Source organism: Numenius arquata, chromosome 4 (genome assembly GCF_964106895.1).
Source record: "Numenius arquata chromosome 4, bNumArq3.hap1.1, whole genome shotgun sequence".
NCBI classification, from domain to species: Eukaryota; Metazoa; Chordata; class Aves; order Charadriiformes; family Scolopacidae; genus Numenius; species Numenius arquata.
This window is the reverse complement of record NC_133579.1, coordinates 25448711-25470680: the sequence shown is the minus strand read 5'-3', so window position 1 is coordinate 25470680 and position 21970 is coordinate 25448711. Positions and strand designations below refer to the sequence as shown.

Genomic DNA, 21970 nt, shown 5'->3' with positions numbered 1-21970 from the left:
GGCTGAGCTTCCACCACACTTGATCCCCTGCCAGCATAAGCTTCCTTACGGGGCTTACGGCCATGGCAGAATCCCAAGTAAAGCCCTGGTGGCTACCACGGCTGCCAAGGCTAAGTGCTCTGGGATCAGAGTGGTGCCACCCAGCTCCGCATCTGTCACTTGGATCTCCACTGTGCTCAGAAAGGGGGGGGGAGGGCAAATAAGAGACAAGCGAGCCTACTAGTATTCATTATTTGTATTATTATAGCACCTCAGTGCCTAGTTGTGGACCAGAATCACATCCTATTAGCACTGTGCAAACCCAGAGCCAAAGTACTACAGTCCCTGCCCCAGAGGGCTTACAATCTCTGTTTCCAAACAGGGGGGTACAAAGAGATGGCGGGGGTAAAAGGGAGCAGTGACAAAACGTTGATCACTGTGACGGACAGCATTGGTTTTCTGGTAGGAACCATGAGTTCTTAAATGCTTAGTTGGATTTAGACATTCTTCACACAGTCAATACTTTGTATTTCTCGTGAAAAAAAAAGCATCAAGACATCACACAATTTTATCCTATATTCAGTGAAAAATATTTTTCATTGCAAGAAACACATGTAAGGTTATCTTTTAAAAACATTGTTTAGTTTGCATGTTCTATGCAAATATCTGAATACATTTACAAAGTCTACATATGCAGTGTATAAAGCTAAAATTTTTTAACCAAGTTACTTTTCTGGCTCCTTTATTTAGTTTGCACTCTTGCAAAAAAGAGATACCTTTTAATTCAATTTTTCAAGAAAAAAATAGAAGTGATTTCATCTCAACTACTTTTCTGGACACAGTTGTATTTTCCCTGTGCTCTTGATTTAAAATATAATCTAAATAGAAATTATCACCTTGGTGGAATTAAAACCAAACCTAGATTCAAGGACAGAGAACAATTGCACATTTAGGAAATGTATTTAACTGATTTTACAGGTTTCTCTGATCAAAAAGTGCAATTACAACATTGTGTGAGAAGGGCATGTGATTTACAAGTTTTTGCAAGTATCTTAAGTGTATATTTTTAATAACTTGCCTGCAAGAGGCCAAATCCTGCTGTTATACTCAAAGTTTCTTTAAAATCAGCATCTCCTTGACACTGTGCTCTATTTCTCTGGCCTCCTACTGTGTCATAGTTAATACTGTGAATAGCTCAGTGGAGTTCAATATTCCTGGTTTTAACTATAATTACTCTATGGTAGTAAGTGTTTGCAGGTTTGAATATCTTACAGAGGCCTGTCGGACAGTATGATTTATCCCCATGCAGAGGGATGAAGGGAAACAAGAACTAGCTGGACAGTTTGTAAAATCATTAAACATTTTCCATGATCAGCTCTGTTATTTGCCATTTGGGTAGCCCCCACCAAAATCACCTATAAGTGATAAGTAACCTATACAAGTAACCTATACTCTTTACCTGAAAATAACTTCCAATATTAGCTTTCTTCTATGCATTCTCTAAATTGCTGTAAACATCCAGGATACCCATATATATATATATACACACATGGGTATGTGTGTGCACACATGCATACACATGTATAGGTGTATATATCTACACACAGACACACATATATGTAAACATACATATATACGGATATATAGCTATGATGTAGTTAGGAAACAATAATGTCATTTTTATTGCATTCTTAAGTATCATAGAACAAGGGTATTGTAGGCACACATCTTAACTACTCGTCCTTACTACAGTCCTAAAGCTCATTTACCTGAGATCTGCATCTGTAAAAATAAAGTTCCATTTTTAGCTGCATGTTACAAAAGACTAAATATCAGCCCCACAGATATGAAATTACAACTTCATTTTGAGACTAATTTACTACAAGTAAAATATGCTATCTTATAAAAAAAGATACTGCTGAAAGAGATACATATTAAAAAGGAAACATGATTCTTCAAGGTTTAAAAATCTCCCTATGCCTTCCCACATTGTAATAAATTTATAAAAAATATTTGACACAGAAAATCTCCACAGAGAGCATCCTGCTGAAATCACGTACCCTTTAAGCCACCCATCTTGCAAGAGTTACATAGTTCAGGAGGGCAGACTCCATGTTGTAAGTATTTAATTTTCATCATCCCGTCTGTAGTGAATAGTTTGTATTTCCTGAGCTATGAACATAGCCATCTCTCTGGTGCCTGCAGCAATCACTCGGCAGGACATAAGATCCAGAGGTCCCCCTGAGGACAAAAGGATTAATGAGAACTGTTTTATGGGATGTAAAATGGCAATGTATTCTTAAATATAAACCATGCTCTAATCACATAGGTTCAAAACCACTGAAACAACTTCACACATAGCTCCTTTTAGGGTGGGAAGGAACAACCTTGTTCAGCAACTCCTATCTGGAAATCTCTGGCAAAAAATAGTTCAGAAAATTCTAAATACAGTGCCAAAGTATGCAACAGAAGCAGCGAATGTCCAGATTTGTTCTGGGCAAATTTCTGATTTGTATCCAACAACAAATGCAATCTTCCCTTCTTTTAGCAACAGGAAGGGATAGAACAGAAATTAGTTCGATCAGCATACCCTTCTTCTTAATCCACCGTATCTTTCCACAGTATCCACACATTGGTCACCAGTAAACCATTACTCTGCGACGTGTACCATTTAAATGAATGAAATAATAATCCAGACACTCCTGGATTATTAGTCTTCTACTCCCTGTGAGTAGTTCCTAGTCATATATGTTCAGACAGGTACCTGAGAGTCCTCTTTTCTCAGGAGGCTGTCTCTGCCAAAATCTGTTTGGAGTTTGAGCGTATCTGCCAATCTCCTGGGCTAGCTCTGTAAATCTGATGATTTAAAGGAATCACTCAAAGTCATGGAAATACGGTTTGACTCAGAAGACCTTTGATGTGATGAAACCCCAGGCTGGAAGCACATCAGTGTGTTACAAATAACCAGCCAGAGTCTAGTGGAGAGTACAGAAACCTACAGAATCTTGCTAGAACTGAGACAGCCACAGAGAAGGACAGTACTGAGGTAACACAAGTTGCCCCCAAATAGCCACCGAGTCCCCAAAAAGTCAACAAAACCAAGGATATTTTACTCACCCGAAGTGTCTATCACAGTGCCGCCCGCCTCTCTGATAATGACAGTCGCTGCCGCCAAGTCCCAGCAGTGCAACCCAAACTGGTAATAGGCATCTGCAGCGCCGGACGCCAAATGGCAGAGAGCCAGGGTCGAGCTCCCAATGACACGGACCCTAAACCATTCCGCATGAAGGGAACACAGTCACGTAAAGCAGAAAATTACTTTGATTTCAACCTATGTGTCGAGATTGAAAAACGTGCAATGTACTTGTTTGGTTTGGGTTTTTTGTTGTTGTTGTTGTTTTATTTTAATGACTTTTTGTCACAAATGTGAGATATATATTGTAAAATATCTTACCCGTGTGCTTGGGCCTTGAGCAATCTCTCAATGTTACCCAGGAACAATTTCAAAGTTGCAGGGTCACGTTTTGGACCAATTTCTGTTAAAATTAAGGCCTTCGAGATATCTGCAATGTAGGTAGTTCTTTCCATTAATTCAACAGCTTCCAGGTAGATTCTGGTAATTTGTTTTTAAATTAAACACTAACAGACTTTTCACAGAAAAACAATTTTCATGTCTTTTTTTTTACCCCAAACTCTTTCACAGGATAAGTGACAACTTTGCATAAAAATTCAAGCAAGACTAGATTTCTCACATCAAATGGTCTGATCTAAACACACTTTAAAAAAAAAAAAAAAAGAACAGGAAGATTAAAAACAAGAATGCATTCTTACATTCCTTCTTTTTCCATACATTGCTTTATTTCATTGACCGGTCAGCTTTTGGCAAATTCACTAACATTAGCAGTCAACTAAAAATAATCCAGTGACCTAGTAACTACTAATGATTTTCTAATCATAGTTGAAAACAGGATGGTTCTTGAATAGGGAACTTTAATGTAATTTGTTAACAAATAATAAACATTTGGGAATACAGTTAGAGGAAAGAAAAGTTTCTACCTAAATCACCAGTCACCCAGTAATAGCTCTCCTTTGTTCTGACATTTCCAAGACTGAAGACACCTTATGACTAAAAGAACGCCTTTCTTATCATAAACTAAACCAGTACCGTAATATATAATATACGAACGTTATATTTGTATTGTGCTCAAAGGCAATTCTGACCTACAGCAGGTGAAGATATCAGCCCTGTGTACAGTCAAAGGAGAGACTCACAGTGACTTGCAAGGTGCTGGAGCAGTCCTCACGTGAGAAGCTGAATAGTGGTAGTATGTAACAAGCATATGCCAATGTAGGTGGAGATGGTTGATCAAATGCCAAATGTCCCTGCTTCTGCTGTGCCACCTGAACTCGGAGGCGTTAAAAATATGACAAAACTCAAAGGTTTAGCAGTTGATTACCTACTAATTAGGCTGTGCCCAAGTGTCAGGTGTCACCTTCTACCCTGGGTTAAAGGCTAGGCATTCATTCAGAGAGGGAACGTCTACCTGGTTATTACAGCTAATTGCATGAGTTGAAATTTCTTGGCAGAAGTAGCAAGGAAGTTTTCAAAGGCAAATCAGGCTGGAGTGAGACATCATTTAATTAAACAGGCTACCAATGAATTTAGTATTGCAGAGGAACATTATGGATTCAAGCAATGCGGTAAATGGTTGGTGAGTAACAGGTATGTCATTAGATGAAGAGTTACAGGCTATCACAAAGCTTAACTGTAGGAATATAGATTTAACAACCACTTTTAAAGTTACTGCATTAAAATACAGAAACACCAATCCAGGCGTGCTGGAGGATATTCGTTGTTTAGCCATCACTGAAAACTCTGGATAGTGAAAGCCACCTGCCTTAGATCTTTTTGCATAACAGACCCAATTTAAAATTACAGAACATTTAATGCATGCCTCATTGCTGAAATGCACCAAGCATTCACAGTCATTGTCACACCAGTCATTGCTAGTTCATAACTAAGACAGTTGTTCTTTTGAGTTATTAAATATATTTCTAATGCATAAATGGATCTCTTCCATTTTCATCAAGGCTACAGGTAGAAATTGGATGAAGAAACTAAGGCAAGGAAGAGGGAGGTCTCTGCTTAGGAAAAGGAACTGGCTGATCACAAGACTCAATAGGGTTTCAGGAATTAAAGGTACGAGAGAAAATTTACTGACTACTCCTCACTCTGATAGAGGCCAGAAAAATAAGGAGGCTTGGTAGAAGAGATTTAACAGTGATATGAATAGATTTATGATGAAAAGACCAAGTCTGTTGACCACAGAAGATTAAAAACCAGAAAATACACTTACAATATTAGCACATATAAGGCCTGATCTGAGTCTAAGCATGAGAAGAAAGTATCACTCAAGATCAAAGAGAAGATGGATCCTTCATTTAAGTGCATCCTGACTTCCATACCAGACCTCTACAAAATTTGGCATTGACAAAGAACAGTGTTTGCCTGGACTGTGATTTCAAATGATTAAATCTGAACAACGAATGCACAGTGTAGATCAATTGTTATACAACAGTCACATTTCCTGGAAAAAAAAAAAAGGCATAAAGTAACATGACAGCCTGGATCTCCAACATATCAGGCATTGGTGAAAGCCACCTGAGTTCCAGTGGTAGGTACAGGGAAACACACTTTCTGTTCCAGGGTTGGTTTATTTCACTGGAGCCACAGTCCTTACAGCAAAAGAGCAACTGTGATTTTATACACTTAAAACATCAGTAGAAGTGAGACTAAAGAAGATCCATCTTCACTGGGGAAACTGCCCACCACCAAATGATGTCTCTCAAAGGAAAATTTCAAAGCATTTGGAAGGACAGAAGGTCCACTTCCCTTGCTATGCTCTAGACACCCACATAGACTAGATGTCTAGAGAAAGGAGGACAAAAGTGTCATGTGCCAAAATTGTTCCTTGCTCAACTGGAAAGCAGAACTCTCTGACTGCAAAGCTGAGTGAGGACATTTCAACAGTAGCTCAGCTGGCCCAACTGGGACGACCCCTAGTTTTTCCTAATACTCTCTGCCAGCACAGGCTTCTGTGGAATAAGAGATCTTCAAACACTGACAAAAATTTGATGTATAATCAAGGATTAAAATCTTATGGGTCATTGGCTTTACAAATTGCTCCATCTCTCCAAATAGGGAGACCCCAGCTCACTATTAATTTAGGTGAATAGCCAAACTTCCCAAAATTCAGGAAAGTTTTGACGCAGGGTCTGCTTAGGGCACTACAACAAATCTGTATGTTAAAAAGTTTGAATTTACTGTGTTTCAAGTCCATTAAATCTCTTTTTGGGGTGAAATTTTTACCATCTCCTGTGTACAATGATGTACATTTTTGGCACATGTCTGCTTCTGTCTACTACTGAGTGTTATGTTCTCCTCTGCATTTTGATTGCTTGACAGAAAATGTCCCTACACACATCTGATTATTGTTATCTATTATCATTAAGTAAACAGAGAGATCTATGATTTGGTTTACCAATACAAGAATTCCATTAAAGTGTTGACTAAGTGTTGTTACCTATTTGTATGGTGAAACGTACCTCGCAAAAGCAAGCTGTTAAAGGACCCCTAATGAAGCATGCATCCTTCAGTTTACTTTACTGTTAGCATGTGTGCTTACAGACATAATACACTTTATGACATACAAGTTTATTGGACATTAAGTGAATAACGGCTGCCACAGTACTCTGGATTTGATTCACCATTCCCATTGCATCTTGCTCATAAAAAGTTATGCCAGTGTACAGCCGGAATGAAACTGGTGAATCTACTCACTTTTCCTTATTTTAAACAATGGTTATGAAGCAAAATAATTCAGGATTATTTAAATAGCTCACATTCAGATGTATATTTTATAAAGAAAATGAGGAAAGATGTGATTTTTTCAGAAAAAAACAAACACATAACAACAGAATTATCATGCAGGTGAAATACTTTCCATCAGGATAATGATGTTCATTATCCTAATGATGATTTGCAACAACTCTGAAACAAAATTAACATATTCCTTTTAGAGTTCTAACAAAATCTAGACCAACCTGTCTCTTTTGATACCTGAAGCCTTTTGTCATTACAAAATGCCCCTTGACCTCTTCTACCAGTGTATAATCGTTCTTCAGTGCAGTGGTAAATTACACCAAATTCAAGCTTTAAGATTTTGAAAAGGAAAGAAATGAATGCAACTCAAATTACTCATCATAAATATAAACAACTACTAACGGCAGAAAGATCAGCAATATTTTAATTGGTACATGTAATCAAAGATTATATTGATGTTAATAAACTGGAATAATTTTACTGTTACTGTGATATTGAGATATAGGTCATATAAAATTCAGTTCATAAAGAGAAGTTAACGCAATCTGTTCGTGATCTTCTACACTCTTACTTGCAGCTTGTTTGTGTTCACATTAGAATGGGTTAAATACTAAGTTGATTTCAAATTCAATTGTATGTTTTTGTTGAAAGTATGCAAGTTCTCTAAGGCCAGATTGAAAATGCTTTACTTTCATGGGTGAGCAGTTACACCTAGAAGTAATCCTGCTGACTTCGGCTGGACCCTGAAGATTTGCAGCCCCAAATACATAGATAAGATCAGTCAGGCATCCCAACTCAGAAGTCATGGCACACTGTTTATTAACAGTGGGTGCTTGTATACGCACTTCACTTTTCATGATGCATTTAATTTGCCCGCCTTTTCAATCAAAGTCGTACACTCCAGTCACTTGTTCAAATGTTTCTCTGCAAAACCCTTTTGTTTACACATAAAAGTGAGAATCTCATGAAGTCCCATGTACTTTCAAGAGAAATACCAAATATTGTGACCCTCAATGAAAGCTTAAGAATGAGCAACACTGGAAATTTTGTGGGAGTATCTGTTTACCAACGAGAAGAGGGTCAGAATTTGACCCTTGGTATAAACTCAAAGTATTTAATATTTCCATTACTTTAATAGGTTTCACCAAAAGACTTTAAAGCACTTTACAAACTTTGATGATCAGCTCCTAAAATCACCCCTAGATAAGTATTATAAGCAGTATTTTACTCAGGGGTGGACAGATACAGAAAAATTAAGTGACTTACACAAGGTCACAGAAGAAGCTGGTAACAAGGTCAATAAAACATCTCAGATGTTCTAGACTCCAAATCTTTTCCTGCTGCCCTCCTCCATTCAATGTGAATAATTATCAGTGTTCATCAGAGATAATTCAAAGGGAATAGACTGTCCTCCCTCCCTGAGGTCCCATCTAAACCAAGGTTTTCTTTGAGGAACACGCTATTAATAGACATCTGCAGGAATTTCTTCGGTACTGTTCAAGGCTTACATTCAGGCCAGTTCCCCTGTGTGTACTTTGGCTCCTTTCAGCTTACTACTTTTTTCTGCTTTTCCTATTTGTTTACTGAGGGAGATTTAACATCATTCTTTATTTTTGTTTCAGCTTTGTTTAGTTTACATAACCCAAAATATGCAGCATCAAAATCACAATGGTGTTCTGGAAAACATAAATATTAGAGAAAGCTGTCTGGTAATAATATGTAGTATTCAAAAGGACCTTTGGAATGAATAAACTTCAGAAAAGCATGGAAGTGTTTCTCTGCAGTTGCCATGTTTGAAAAGTCTAACTAGAGAAGTATACAACTTTATTCTGTTTAAATCAGCAAGAGCCACTACCACATCTGAAAACTATGTTGTTGTTGTACAGAATTCTTGCTGGCTTCGCTTACAGCTATACATATATTTGAGATTGTGGAATTAGGCTGAAAGAGGCACATTCCTTGGCAATTTGAATAGCTATTTCTTCTGTATATATCAAACTGTAAACCAGCAACATCTGGAGAAAAGGCACTAGCATGAACAAATATAGCTAGGAAACTCAAAATGGCATATATGAAGGCTAGGTACTTCCCCCCGCCCTGTAACCAAGCTTATGTGGGAAATATACTTATTTTACTATGTTAAGAAAACCACAAAGGCAGATTAAATGAACTAGGCCCATAATTTTGCACTCTTCATAGAAATCAGTTCTGAATTGCTTCGTAGCAACAGTTATCTTTCACAGATACTGCGAGCAGGAAAGAAGCAATAATAATAACAACATAAGAACACTGGGAGATACATTTAAATTATGAATAGGCACCACTATATTTATTATGGTTTTGTCTTACAAAACGTTGCTCACATCAGTAGTCCTTTTTTTCCCCCCCAAAATTCCTATAATATTTATAATAATTTGTATGAATTGTCTTGTAATCGCAAGTTTGCATAAGTAAGTTTTGCAGGACTACAATTTTAGACTAGTACAGTATGATCAAATGCATTTAAAAAGCATGGAAAAAACCTGAGTAGTGGCTGATTTTTTTTAAAAAAATTATTTATTTAAAGCTCCCACATGTTTTTTAGGCTTCTAACCAGCTCTCAGGTACCCATCTTAAAGAACATACTTCATACCTCTTTGTTAACAGCAAATCCAATGCTCACTGCCACTGTTGGAAATCTGTGAAAGATAAGAAATGAAGTATTATTGACGAAAAATCTCTCAATTTACTCCTTATTCAACAAAACCCCACATGGAACTCTCCGATTTTACTTGTGTCACAATGCTCTTGACATTGTACTATTTCTTCTTTGTCGGTCTCTTTGTTTGTTCCTTTAAACTTTGTCAGTTCCTTTAAAAATGTAGTTTAATGTTGGAGAAGGCGAGAAATAAACACATGAAGACATCAGGACTTTTATACTAAACATGTTGTATATTTTAGTGATCTTGTTGCTTTAGTGTAATTGAATTATCCAGTATAAAATCATTAATGTTGTTATAACAAGTCATCCCTTCTAAAAGCACATTTTGTTCATGTTCAAGCATCTGAGACAGCAATTAAGTAGCATGGAGATACCTTGCTGCTGACATCAGCATAAGGAGAAACCAGTTTTTCCACCCTCTCTTTTGTCAAAGTGATGATCACGTATTTAATTTGGTCCTTTTGACAACGAAATAATTGACAATGAAATAAATTAATTTCTTGAAAATATGTTTTAAAAAGGGCTGTAAAGGTCAAGAAAATACTGCTAGAAAGAGAAAATTTTACTTAATTGCATGAAACACCAGCACTCGACAGCCCCCCAGCTCCCCTTGAATTCTTTGTAAGTGCACCAAAAGTCAAGGAAATGTTTTTGGTTTTGTTGTTGTTGGTGGTTTTTTTAATGATAACCGCAGTTATGTTAAGTCACTAACTATAAGGCAGAACATATTTCAGGTTTTTAAGTAGAAGTATTATGAATAGTCATTAGTTTACAATTCCTAGCACTCAAATGATGAATTAAACTTTTGCATTTTTGCAGTAACGATCCCTAGATTTCTTTTTCCGGAGAGGTATGATAGACATTTAAAACCAATATCTATTTACAACTTAGTATTCAGTTCTACTCTACATATACGTCATGGTTGTACTTCCCAGGAAAAATGAAGCATTTGTACTTGAAAGGGAGAAAACACCACTACTTAAAGGAATGTGTAACAACCACATAAGGCGTTAGGCCAAGTGCCATCATAGCACAGCCTTGTTCCTCCAGTTCAGCTCAAGTCTCTGCACGTTAACCTGCGGTTATATATAAACGAGCTGTGAGTCAAGAGCTCTGGGTCATTAAGCAATCAGCAGAAAGTTTAGCTTACCTTTAGATAACAGTTTAGAGCTCTCTCCAGCACAAACACACACTCCCTCGGATACATTAAGGCAAGGTACAAAAAGATAAAGGGATGACTCCTACTTATGAGTCAAAGGAACAAACCTATCACAGTAAAACACCTTTAAGCAGAGGGGAGGAATTGTGAGAAGCTACATTTTGCTCTTTTATGTATTTCCCAGTTCACTGTCCCCTTACCTGTGCACAAAGTTGCACGTTCCATCAACAGGGTCAATAATCCAGGTTGGACTGTCAGTGAGGACACATTTCGAACCAGCAGCAGTGGATTCTTCTGCAATAAACCTGCATTTGGTGTGGAGTAAAAGAAGTGTCCCAGAAAATTGGCTTAGATTGACTTGGAAAGTCAAACTCCATCTCTCTGCTTTTGAAGAGATACTTCATTTACGTATATATACACACAAAACTTTTGTATAAATCTATATGTACGCATAAACACATTGATTTTTTCATTTGGAATGGGAAACTTTTATAGAAAATTTGAAGGAGAGTTCTCAAATTTGTAACACAATATTTTACATGGTAAAAAAGAATCCCATTTACGTTCACTTTCCCAATACACCATTAAGAAAATCACAAAAATGAATGCAGAAATGGATCTGAACTGGCATTCCCTGGAACTCTAGAAGAAGGTTTTTCTATGCAGAATGTAATTTTATGGATTAGGCCTGTCTCTTGCCGTAAGTAATATAAACTGCAAACTGTAGCTACTTCTCTTTTGCAGTGAAAATCAGTCAGCACGAAATAATGCACTCTTAGAAAATCCACAATCTCACTCCTACTTGAATTTTTTACAGTAGTCTGACTCAGGAAATTGAAAGGTCTATAAAGCTGAACTTTCTTTTTCCCATGACCCAGAGAAAATCAACAAATTAATTTTTTGTTTGTTGTTTGGATGCACAAGGCACACACTGAAATGTGAGCTCATCTGCTGTTCTGTCCCAATTTCTTTTAGTAGATACGCTTTTTTTTTTTCCTTTTTTTTTTTTTTTCTTCCTCCTTTTTCCCTGGGAAATGAACATCCAGTTCTGGCACACTTCCTGCTGACCTTAATTATCTCTGCTCTCCCATAAACTGCTCAGGGCCTGTTACTATAAGTGTTGTGCAGGTGCTACTCTCACAGATTTGAATAGAGTTCTATGTGTACAGAAGGGGTAGAATCAGACTGCTAGTATTGAATCTTGCTTTTGGTTTCACAGTCAAACAACTGGTAGTGGTATTCAGAGTTCCTGAAAATGCTTGAAGACAAAAAAGCTTCTCTCAAAGACACAGAGAGAAAAAAAATGGATAAAATAAAGAGAAAACATCTTTTGCAGAAACTGTTGCTTCCCTAGGACTACAGCAGCAGCTATCTTCTTTTGTGCCCTCAAGTGCCGCATGAGGCCACATAATTCTTGCAACCATGAGCTTAAAATGTTCTGCAGGTAGCGCAGGAGGAGACTTCTTGAATTTTCCAAATGCTACTTTGCCTTTCCCTCAGTAGAAAGGGGCTATTTTATGGGCCCTAGTTGGTATGAGGAGGGAAGTAGGAAGTGTTTGTTACTATTTTCATCTCCATTAATGATAACAGCTGAAGGACAAAGTGTTATAACTGCAACCGAGAAACTAGAAAGACTTGAACAACTGTTTAGACTTCTCAGTCAAACATAATGCTTTGCAGACTCCTTGATGTAAATATTTCATTATTTTTCTTGTTGGTGCTGTATCATTTTACTTTTGCTTTTACAAATCTTGTAATTAGCACCTAAACCAAACCATATGCTTTGGCTGCGCTGCTGTCTGCAGAGGAAGCTCATTGTCTCGTAGATGAAGCACCTTCCATCCCATCTCAGGTTGTCTGTTTTCCCCATAAATTATGCCTTTGCCAGCTCCCCCAGCCAATGCCTAAACTGGCACAGTTGTCTTGCCAGCCGAAGAAAGGTGAAATGGGGAACCTCTTTAAAGACAAGAGTATTTCTGTGTAAGGTGTCTTGCCTTCAAGTATCTTAAGTCCCTCGCCTTTTCCTTACAGCGGGGTGCGACGCTGCAGTCCTCATATACAGAAATGCTAACGTGAAGTCAGGGCACAGCAACGCCATTGAGAAAGCCTTGATTTCCAAGAACAACTTTTCCAAAATGGATGTAGGACAAATTAGGTGCACGTTTTATGAAATTTGGGCTAATGGATTAAAATCAGCCCATTGCTGTTATACAGTACTGGGTACTGCGAGAAGCCATCAAGGCCAACATCAGCTGTGTTGCTCTATGGCTCTCTGTCCTGTAAAAACATGCAAACTCAGCAAAACATTCAGCCTGAAGTACTGGAGACAAAATTGTAGGAACAGCTTGAGAAGTGTGAGGGGTCACCATGTTACTACAGCGGTTAATTTAATATGCCAGCCTGCCAGCTCTGTTGACCTCTCTTCAGATCTGGATTAAAGTTTTGTCCCACTGAAAATGAGTCTGGTAATTTTAGCGGAGCCTTAGTGGACATCTGTTCATACCACGGTGCCACTCTGAAATTCATTGCTGGAACAGCAGGGAAACTGTAGCATAACATAAACTGCAGCAGGAGTGACACCCGGTCGAGTGCAGAAGGTTCAAACTGGGGCTCTCCCTCACCTATGCCCTGATGGGGGTCTGAGGAAACTGGGAAGCCAGAGTTGGAAATCGCCCTGCAGAATGGCTGTGTCCTGGTTTTAATGTCTACAGGATTCAGGCCACACTTAACACCAAAGATGAGAACTTGTGTAACAATAACACAGGCAAATAGCAGGATAGCCTTTTTCAACCAGTAGCCCCTGATATGCTGGCTGTGCCTATCCACACTTCAGAGATCTACCAGAAAAAGTATCCTTTCAAAAAGACTGACTCGGAGCATGTCAGAGTGCTGAAGAGAGTGAGCGAGCAAAGATGAAAACTTGGGTGAAGCACGAATGAAGATGGTACATATCATTAGCCAACAGAGAGAAGAAGAAACAAACACGGGACATAATTACATTTATAACAGGTTTTCCTGATATTTCTCTTCTCTTCTGAGTACGTTTCCAACATCTCAAGACTCATCACTGCCACACTGGAAATGGCACATGTTCTAATGAGATCCCTTTTAATTTTCCTAGCTCCTAGGATACATTTTTTTTGATTTGGAGAACATAAGAATCAAGATAATTTAAGAGAAAGAGAAATAACAGAAAACGTCATTGATGCTTTCAACAGCCAGATTAAGGAACAGACTGAAGACAACTTAAATGATCTTTTAATGTTTTCATTGCACTCTAATTTAAACCTTGATTGCTACTGTGGGCTCCCCATTGCAAGTGCTTTCATCTAGTCTAGCTAAATCTAGTTTTAATTGCTAGTGTGGACTCCTCATTGCAAGTGTTTTAATGTAGTCTAGTTAAATCTAGTTTTAACCTATTGTTTCATATAAATGCATTCACTGTGTGAACAAACTCCAGCCAAAACCAACAAGCAATATCAACAAAAAATAATTGTCTTGAAGAAATGGCAATTCCTTCATTTGCTGATAAAGTCAGAAGTTAACTGTACAGACTAATAAAGTCAGGGATTTTTCAGTTCCTAGGTCTATGTTGACCTTACAGCTTTTGTTCCTATTCTGAGTAACTCCAGTGCTTCTGATTATTTTCGTTTTATGCGAAATGTGTATGTTTTATGTTCTCTGCCAGACTGTTCAAGGGAAAAAAACCACAACATAAGAGTGGAGATGAGAAAAGAGAACAGCCAGCAATAATAGAAGGAATATTACACAAATAATAGGCTTGTAAAGCCTGGCACTGTCTTGAGAATCGCAGCCAAGAACCACACATTGTGCTGTACAGTACTGCTTCAATATGTGATCACATACAACACGTACTTAGAAAGCCATATTTAGTATATAATGTTCTTTCTACTCTGTCTTATGGTGTTTGGTTTTTTTTTTCCAGCAGCACCGCCGACAATCAGATTACTAGTGGAGCCCTCCAGATTTTCATCTTTGTTGACTTCTGCACAGCGCTAGAGTGCAAGGCTCGTCTCCATCAGAGATGCACACAGTGGGAAGGAAGTCATGCAGTATTTAAGGGATACACAGGCTCTGCAGGAAGATGAATTTTATCCTTGTGGACTGAAGTAAAATGTGGAAATTGATTGCAGAGTCTCTGCATCAAGCCAAACCCGGCCAACTAATACAAAACCTCTCTCTGATGTGATGTGCTAAGAGTTGTTGTTTTCAAATTGACCATAATAATTCAAGAGGAGTCAACAATATGATCTCTTTTTAAAACCTTGGGTTGATACCCCATATAGTAATTTGAATCCTGTTTATGTATATACATCAAATGATGATGATAACCAACCCTGACTCTTACTGAATTTAGGATTCTATACCACATAAGGTAAATGTGATAAAATACTTGTTCTGATCTGGCCAACGCTTATGTGAGATGGCAAAAGAAAGCGCAGGAAAGGTCTGCAGGATGGGACCTTTGCTATCATTAATTTCAGCTGTATTTTAATAGATATCATCAGCATAATTCTCATACAATAGAGAACAGATCAGTATTCTGAAAATCATGGAGATCCATATGAAACCCTCATACATGATGTCCCTACAGGGGAAACATTACTATTAAATACATATACTAAGAAACATAACTGTTACCAAATATAAAGTACTAAGTATAGGGAAGTGGTACTTTCTAAAAAAACAGGAGTCCTATGAAAGTGTCCAACAGCAAAAGGTTAATATGTATGAGAGATATATAGACTTTTAAAATTCCATTTACATGCTAGTCAGATACACAGCTCTTAAAGGAAACAAGGTCACTGATAGTTTCTTTCTATAGGCACTCACCTGTGGGAGGGAAACTTCTCTTTCAGAACAGAAATAATTAAATTTTCCACAAAATGATCAGTTTCTGTCACAAGATCTGCTGCAGATGTCTTTGTGGACACTTGTTTTTCCTCTGTTAGAGCTTTCCTAATAATCTGAAACAGAAGTTCACAAATCAGATTTGTTGGCCATTCATCCTGTGCACACTAAAATAATATATTTACTGAAAAATTATAGCTAATCCTGAAAGCCAACTGTAGGCCTAATTCTACCAGAGCCTGTTCTAATTCTTCTGACTAAAAATCCTTCTGAGATAATGAGCAGGCTTTGGGAACACGGCATTTTGAATCGCTCTGCAAAAACCTCTCTTGACAGTTCAGAAAAGGATTGATGAATGGGATGCAACTAATGAAATAAAAGGATGATGGCAGTCATCATGATTTAGGAAATTACAAAAAAAAATACACGGAAGATAAGAAGCAGCCTCGAGGCTCAGGAATTTTTCACAGAAGTCCCTTTTTCTTTTTTTTCTTTTTTTTTTTTTTTTTTTTTAATTTACTAATCAAATACCCCACTGCTCTCTTACTTTCAAAAACGTGCTATAAGGCAAACCATATTGGTTTATTTTTTTGCCAACAAAGACACACAAAGTTTATTTTTTCTTGTGTATATGGGTTTTTGGAACTTCCAGTGCTGATCACTCACTAGTTCCCAAAGAATCGCTATATATTTAACAAAAAACAAAAAATCAGACTTTTCCCCAGACACAGAACCAGTGATGTAACCCTGGATTCTCTTCTGGAAAAGTCTTTATCTCCTTTTCAAGGGTTTTACTGTTATAAACTCAGAACTAAATCACATCAAGAGCAAATGCACATATGGGAAAACAGTTAATAAAATCTTTTTCCCAATTTTCCCATGTTCTTTCTGTTTTTTTCCACTCCTTCATTAAAAAGAAAAATAAGGGGGAGGGGAGGATGCAAAAGGAGGTGACTTATTTTTTAACCAGTAAAAACGATAAACTATTTGAAATCAGGAAAACAAAACAAAGCAAAAATTAAGATGCACTTATTTGTACAGAATTATATTAACAAAATCCAGCACCACCGTTCTAACACCCTTCTAAAATGTTAAATCTTTTTCTTCCCTCAATACCCTGCATGGTTTTCTTAATGTTTTTGCCGTAGAAGCATAAAAGCACAGCTCTAGGAAGGCCCCTGGGCTCCTCTTTGGTCCAAAGCAAAATCCTACACACTTCAACCCTCTCGCTGGTGTATTCTGAAAAAACTGCTATGCTGATACCTTTTATTTTAATTGCACTTCTTTACTTTTATATTGCCTATATATAAGTAAATGCCCTGCTTAGAACTGGACCCAGAACTTTGCATAGTCAAATAGATGAGGAATGCACTCCTTTCCATAGAGAAGATTTGACTTTTTAGCAGTGCCATGTTCTTGACTCCTATTTAGTTTTAATATGTAATGGATTGAGGAGATTTTTGCAGCCATTTAAACCAGTACATGCCACTGCTCGGCAGGGTACTGAGATCACACCTGAGACTTGCTGCAACAAGAAGAGCAGTGGTGAAAGCTCTCTCCTGAGGATGTGCCCTGCAGTTGGTTGCTCTTCATCATTTGCTCCAGCAGTTGAGCTCTCCTTTCTGAATACAATCCTTTGCACCTCTCAGCCCTGAATTTAATATTTTCCACTTCTGATCCTTTCTCCAGTTGTTCATGACCATTTTGAACTTTAACCTTGTCTGTTTCATGGTGACCTGAGGTCACTTTGCAGATGCAAAGGGTGTGACTCTGATAAGACATGGTGGCTGATGGCCTTCTCACCCATCTCCTCCTCTGCAGACCCATGCTGAGGGGCTGTGACACACATTACCCAGCCCTATGATGGACAGCTTCTCCCCACCTCTTGTGCAACTGATGTGTCTATGGGAGAGCAGGAGGGAAGTCATGATGCTGTGCTGAAGTCACCAGCCACAAATGGGCACCACATCTGTACTAGCTCACCCCTGCAGTACCAGGTGGTGTTGTGGGATGGATGAGCCCCTTCTAATTCTCTGTCTTTTATGAGGGGCCTGATTAAAACGACTCACATGCATTTGCACTGGCCTGTACAGGTACGTGATCCAAGCCAGAGTCCACGCAAAGATCACATTCCCTGCACCATTGATGAAACAGCTTTTATTCTTCAGGAATTTATCAAATAGCTCAGAGCGGTCCAGAATTCAATTTATGTTGAATAATCCCTAAAAATCATCTGCCTACGAGAGTATTAGAGCCTGGTGCTCAGAGTACTTTGAAAGCATCACTCAACTCCTCTCCTTGCAAAAGCCTTACAATAAAGTTTGTAGATACCTACTGCAATTGCCTGGTCTTCCCAGCTGACTGTGGAGCTCCATAAAAGTCCCTCTCTAGGTAACAGGGAGCAGATAAGCAGAAGACCAAAGAACTAACTACAGGTTGATGAAATCAAAACAACTGATTGCTCCTTATCGCTATTGTACAATGAAACTGGCAACCAAGGTGCTGTATTTTGGCTGCAAATGTATTTTTCTAGGCTTTACCACTGTATTATAGGTTGTCCCCAGTTTATGGAGAATTTACAGCAATTTCTAAGCAGTTGATTTTTGAGAGCATGGTTATTTAGAGCAGAGTCACTTAACACTTTTAGCCCATGCTGCCCCTCCTCCTCTAACAAAGAATTGGCTATATCTTATCCCATGCCCTGCTTAGGAGCATTTGGGGGTACATGCAAAGCGAGGGGCATTTATACCAGTACGTGCATGGAGACCACATCACAGAGCAAGACCCAGGTTGTCCCCGCTCCCTTCTTCATTTGCCATGGAGCAGGGGAAACGGAGCCGCAAGGGCTCAGTGCAGTCATGGTCCTGGACTCTTCCTTTCCTAATGCCTTTGTGACAGACACTAAATCATACAAAGGAGAGGACAGACGGTCAAGATGCTTTCTGCCCCAGTACCTTCCAGAAGAGCCACGTACACTGAGGTGCTCGAGTTAGATGTTTCATCTCACCACACACTTCTGGGATTTACTTGCTTGCAATATTGTCCTGAAATATTTGCTCACTGGTAAAATCAAACTGATAAAAAGCATAATTATCTGAAAAAAAATTTAGGAAATATCAGTCTGGTTTGCTAAAAAAATCTGTCCATGTTCCATAGAAAATAGCCTAACAATATCCCCTGGAAGCAAACATGGGAGAAAAACAATCTTGGCTTTCTAGAACATCAGTGGAAATTTTGCTTTTTGTTAGTCGGATTCCGCTACGTCTCTTGTCCCTCAAAAAATTATTTTCTGGAAAAAAAAAAAGAGGAAAAAAAAGTAGTTCATGTGGAATTCAGCATGCTAGCTTCTAGTCTCAGTTTCTTACCCTTGTTTTCACCTGGATGTACATCTACTAATTTTGGTGAAGTTATTGCAATTGCAGAGAACTGTGCAAATATTACTCAGTGCTCTCAATAGCAGCAGACTAGTCGTGCCTGCTTTTCTTCAGCAAAAAGTGATAGTAAGCCAATGGCCACATTCTCATGAACATAGCAAGCAGAATTTACTCACAGAAAAAGCAGAAGAGAGGTCTGAAAAAGTGCAGCTATATGTGGCCTCATAGAGAGAATTAGACATAATTTTGATGCAGGTCAATTACAAAGATTACAAAACCATGAGCCATTCTCATTATGAAACTGTCATATACATTAAACAATAGCTTGTGATATTTCACAAAAATAATGGAACTAAGTAACAGGACAGGCAAGAGAGGCAACGATCTTAACCTGGGCATAGAAGTTACTCCAGCAACATCACTTTTGACACATATTCAAGAAATCATTTCTTTATTGTCCTTTTAAGTTTAGAAGAAACTATTCCAGAGCATAGATGCCCGTCTGCTGAAAAGAAGATACATTTTACTTATACTTATGAAACATGATGCAATATAAAACAAACAGTCACGTAAGCCAAAAGGGGAGACCAGGAAACTGTATTACTGGTTAACTTCTCCCAGAAATCCAAAATCTTGACTTGCATGCCTTTCTTCAGGTTGACCTCTGCACCAAGACTTGTAGACACTTTCTAATGATTCCAAGCTTTTCTAACCTGCCATGGACCTGGGAAATGAAGGGCCTTTAGAAAAAAGCTGGAGTGACAAAATTTCATGCAGCGATGGAGACAGTGCTCAGATCTGGGGAAACAGAGAGTACAACCAGATTTCTGCAAATGGAAGTGAAGGGGGAGAGGTCTGAGGGATGGGAAGAGAGGCAGAAGAAAAAGATGAACTTGACCAGTGGAATTGACTATTTTTGGTGACCAAAATAAAATTCAGTTTTATCCATCAATTTTAAAAAAAAATCCAGACCAATCAAACCTATCTCATACTGCATTTGGTGTCCTTATCTCTAGCTTCTTTTGGGAACAGCTGGAAGTGGACTGACATTTAAATAAAAGATATAGCCCTATCCGCACGTTTTCTTCCACAAGGATCTCAGGTGATTTTTGTAACTAAAACATTCCTTAACATTACAAAGCTAATAAAAACCCTACCCAGTTCCAGAGTCCTACTTAAACAACATCCTTGACTGATTTAAATTTGGACTGCCAAGGAATCAGCCATTTCCTGCCAGTTGCAAGGTAGCGATGGCAAACTGGGAACTAAAAAGATGCAAGGATTAACTTTCCGGAATGTTTATTTCTTGCAGGAAAAGGTGCTCAGCTGTAATCTTCTGGGAAATTAAAATGGTTGGAGATGGTTACAGCTGTCTTCACGAATAGATATTTTGAGAAATAAGGTGTGGAAGTTTGAGCAAGTCATGAGAGTCTCTCTTGTGAAATGGCTGGCAGAATGCGTATGCTGGAGAAACTCCCGTTTGGAGAGTCTGTGAGAGCATGACCTGTCATCCCGATTTAGATTATCCATTTATTCCTTGTATTACTAAAACAAGTCTCCTCTCCTCTGGCATTCTGTTCACCTTTGTCTGTCTTCCACCATGGAGAAAATACGTTTAGTAACATGTACTAAGGAAAAGTTACATGGTCCTGGATTCAAGAAGGAAAAGGGGGTTCCTTAAATGACAGTGTTCAGGTACAAAGTGTGTTTCAAAATATAGCAGAATGGAAGCAGAAAAGAAATATGCATTGCTGAGGTTTGTGTTTTACTCAATTTCTCATCTGAACAACCTGCTGATCCCACTTCTTAGTTCTGCTAGAGCCAGTGGAAGTTTTGCTGTTGCACACAGCGGGGCCAGGATGTCTCCTGAGATGACTAACGTTCTGCTGTGTTGAAACACAGGTCTTAAATAAGCTACTGTAGATCTTAATAGAGCCACTGCTGATTTATCCCAACCAAGTGAATTTCAGTCACTCTGAAGGCACTGGTATATATAACAGGAAGACAAAACCTCTCTGACACGACTATTTTCCTCTGCACAAGCTGCTCAAAAACAAATGCTGGTACTGTAATGTGTAAATACACAATATTCTGGATAAATGCACCATGGCATAAACCCTCAGTTGTACACAAATTCAACCTTACCATCACAGCACACTCCAAAACATTACAAAAGCAGAATAAACGCTGGGTGTATATTTGAAAAAAGTTACCAAAGCACCTTCATGCTGACAAATCTTTCTGCCGTTTTTTTTTTTTTTTTAAATAAATAAAAATACTCGCAGTCACAAAATAAATCTGTTTTCATCCGAAGCGCCTCCTCGTCCTGACGCTGGAGGCAGCCCCCGAGGGATGCAGCCCCCGGGGGAAGCTGACCCCGAGGGATGGGGAGCCCTCCCGCGGCAGAGGGAAGCGGCCGAGGGCTCCGCCGGCGGCTCGGCTGAGCCGGTGCCGAGCCCTGCTGCCCTCCTCCCCCCCAGCTCTGCCACACGGCCTTTCCTCAAAACCCCCGGGTTTGCGGTTTGCTTTTTTTGTTAATTTTAGGAGCGCACCCTGTAGAACCGCCTGGCAGAAGGATGCTCCAGCCGCCGGGCGGGCAGCCCGATCCGCGCCCCCCCCGCCCCGGGCCCCTCGGCGGCTCCGTCCCGCCGCCGGGCAGCCCCCCGGGGCTCAGCGCAGCCGGGTGGGCGGCGGGGCTCTCACCTGCCCGGCGCGGAGCGCCAGCTGCACCGCCACCTCCGCGCACTCCTTCCAGGGGTCCCCGCCGCCGCCGGCCGCCGCCGCCGCTGCCCCCCCTTCCTCCTCCTCCTCCTCGCACGGCTTCATAGCGGCGGCTCCGCTGCCCCGGGGCAGGGCCGGGGTGGAGGGACGCGGGGGTCCCGCTTCCCCGCCGAGGAGCGGCCGCGGAGGAGGAGGGCGCCCGGCGCTCACCCCGCAGCCTGTCCGCTGCCCCGCTGCTGTCACTCCGCGGCCCGGCACCGCCCCGCCGAGGGGAGAGGGGC

At 39.5% G+C, this 21970-nt stretch overlaps 1 protein-coding gene across 1 annotated transcript; it reads right to left on the bottom strand.

The window, feature by feature from the left end:
- Nucleotides 1-221: 221 nt before the first annotated feature.
- Nucleotides 222-21924, bottom strand: IMPA2 (inositol monophosphatase 2). Its single transcript, XM_074146549.1, has 8 exons — nucleotides 21672-21924; nucleotides 15577-15710; nucleotides 10923-11027; nucleotides 9495-9540; nucleotides 7084-7192; nucleotides 3434-3542; nucleotides 3097-3248; nucleotides 222-2220 (listed from the first exon to the last, which is right to left on the bottom strand). Exons 1-8 carry the CDS (start codon nucleotides 21792-21794, stop codon nucleotides 2105-2107), a joined length of 894 nt encoding a protein of 297 aa, XP_074002650.1. The 5' UTR covers nucleotides 21795-21924; the 3' UTR covers nucleotides 222-2104.
- Between the last annotated feature and the right edge of the window lie 46 nt (nucleotides 21925-21970).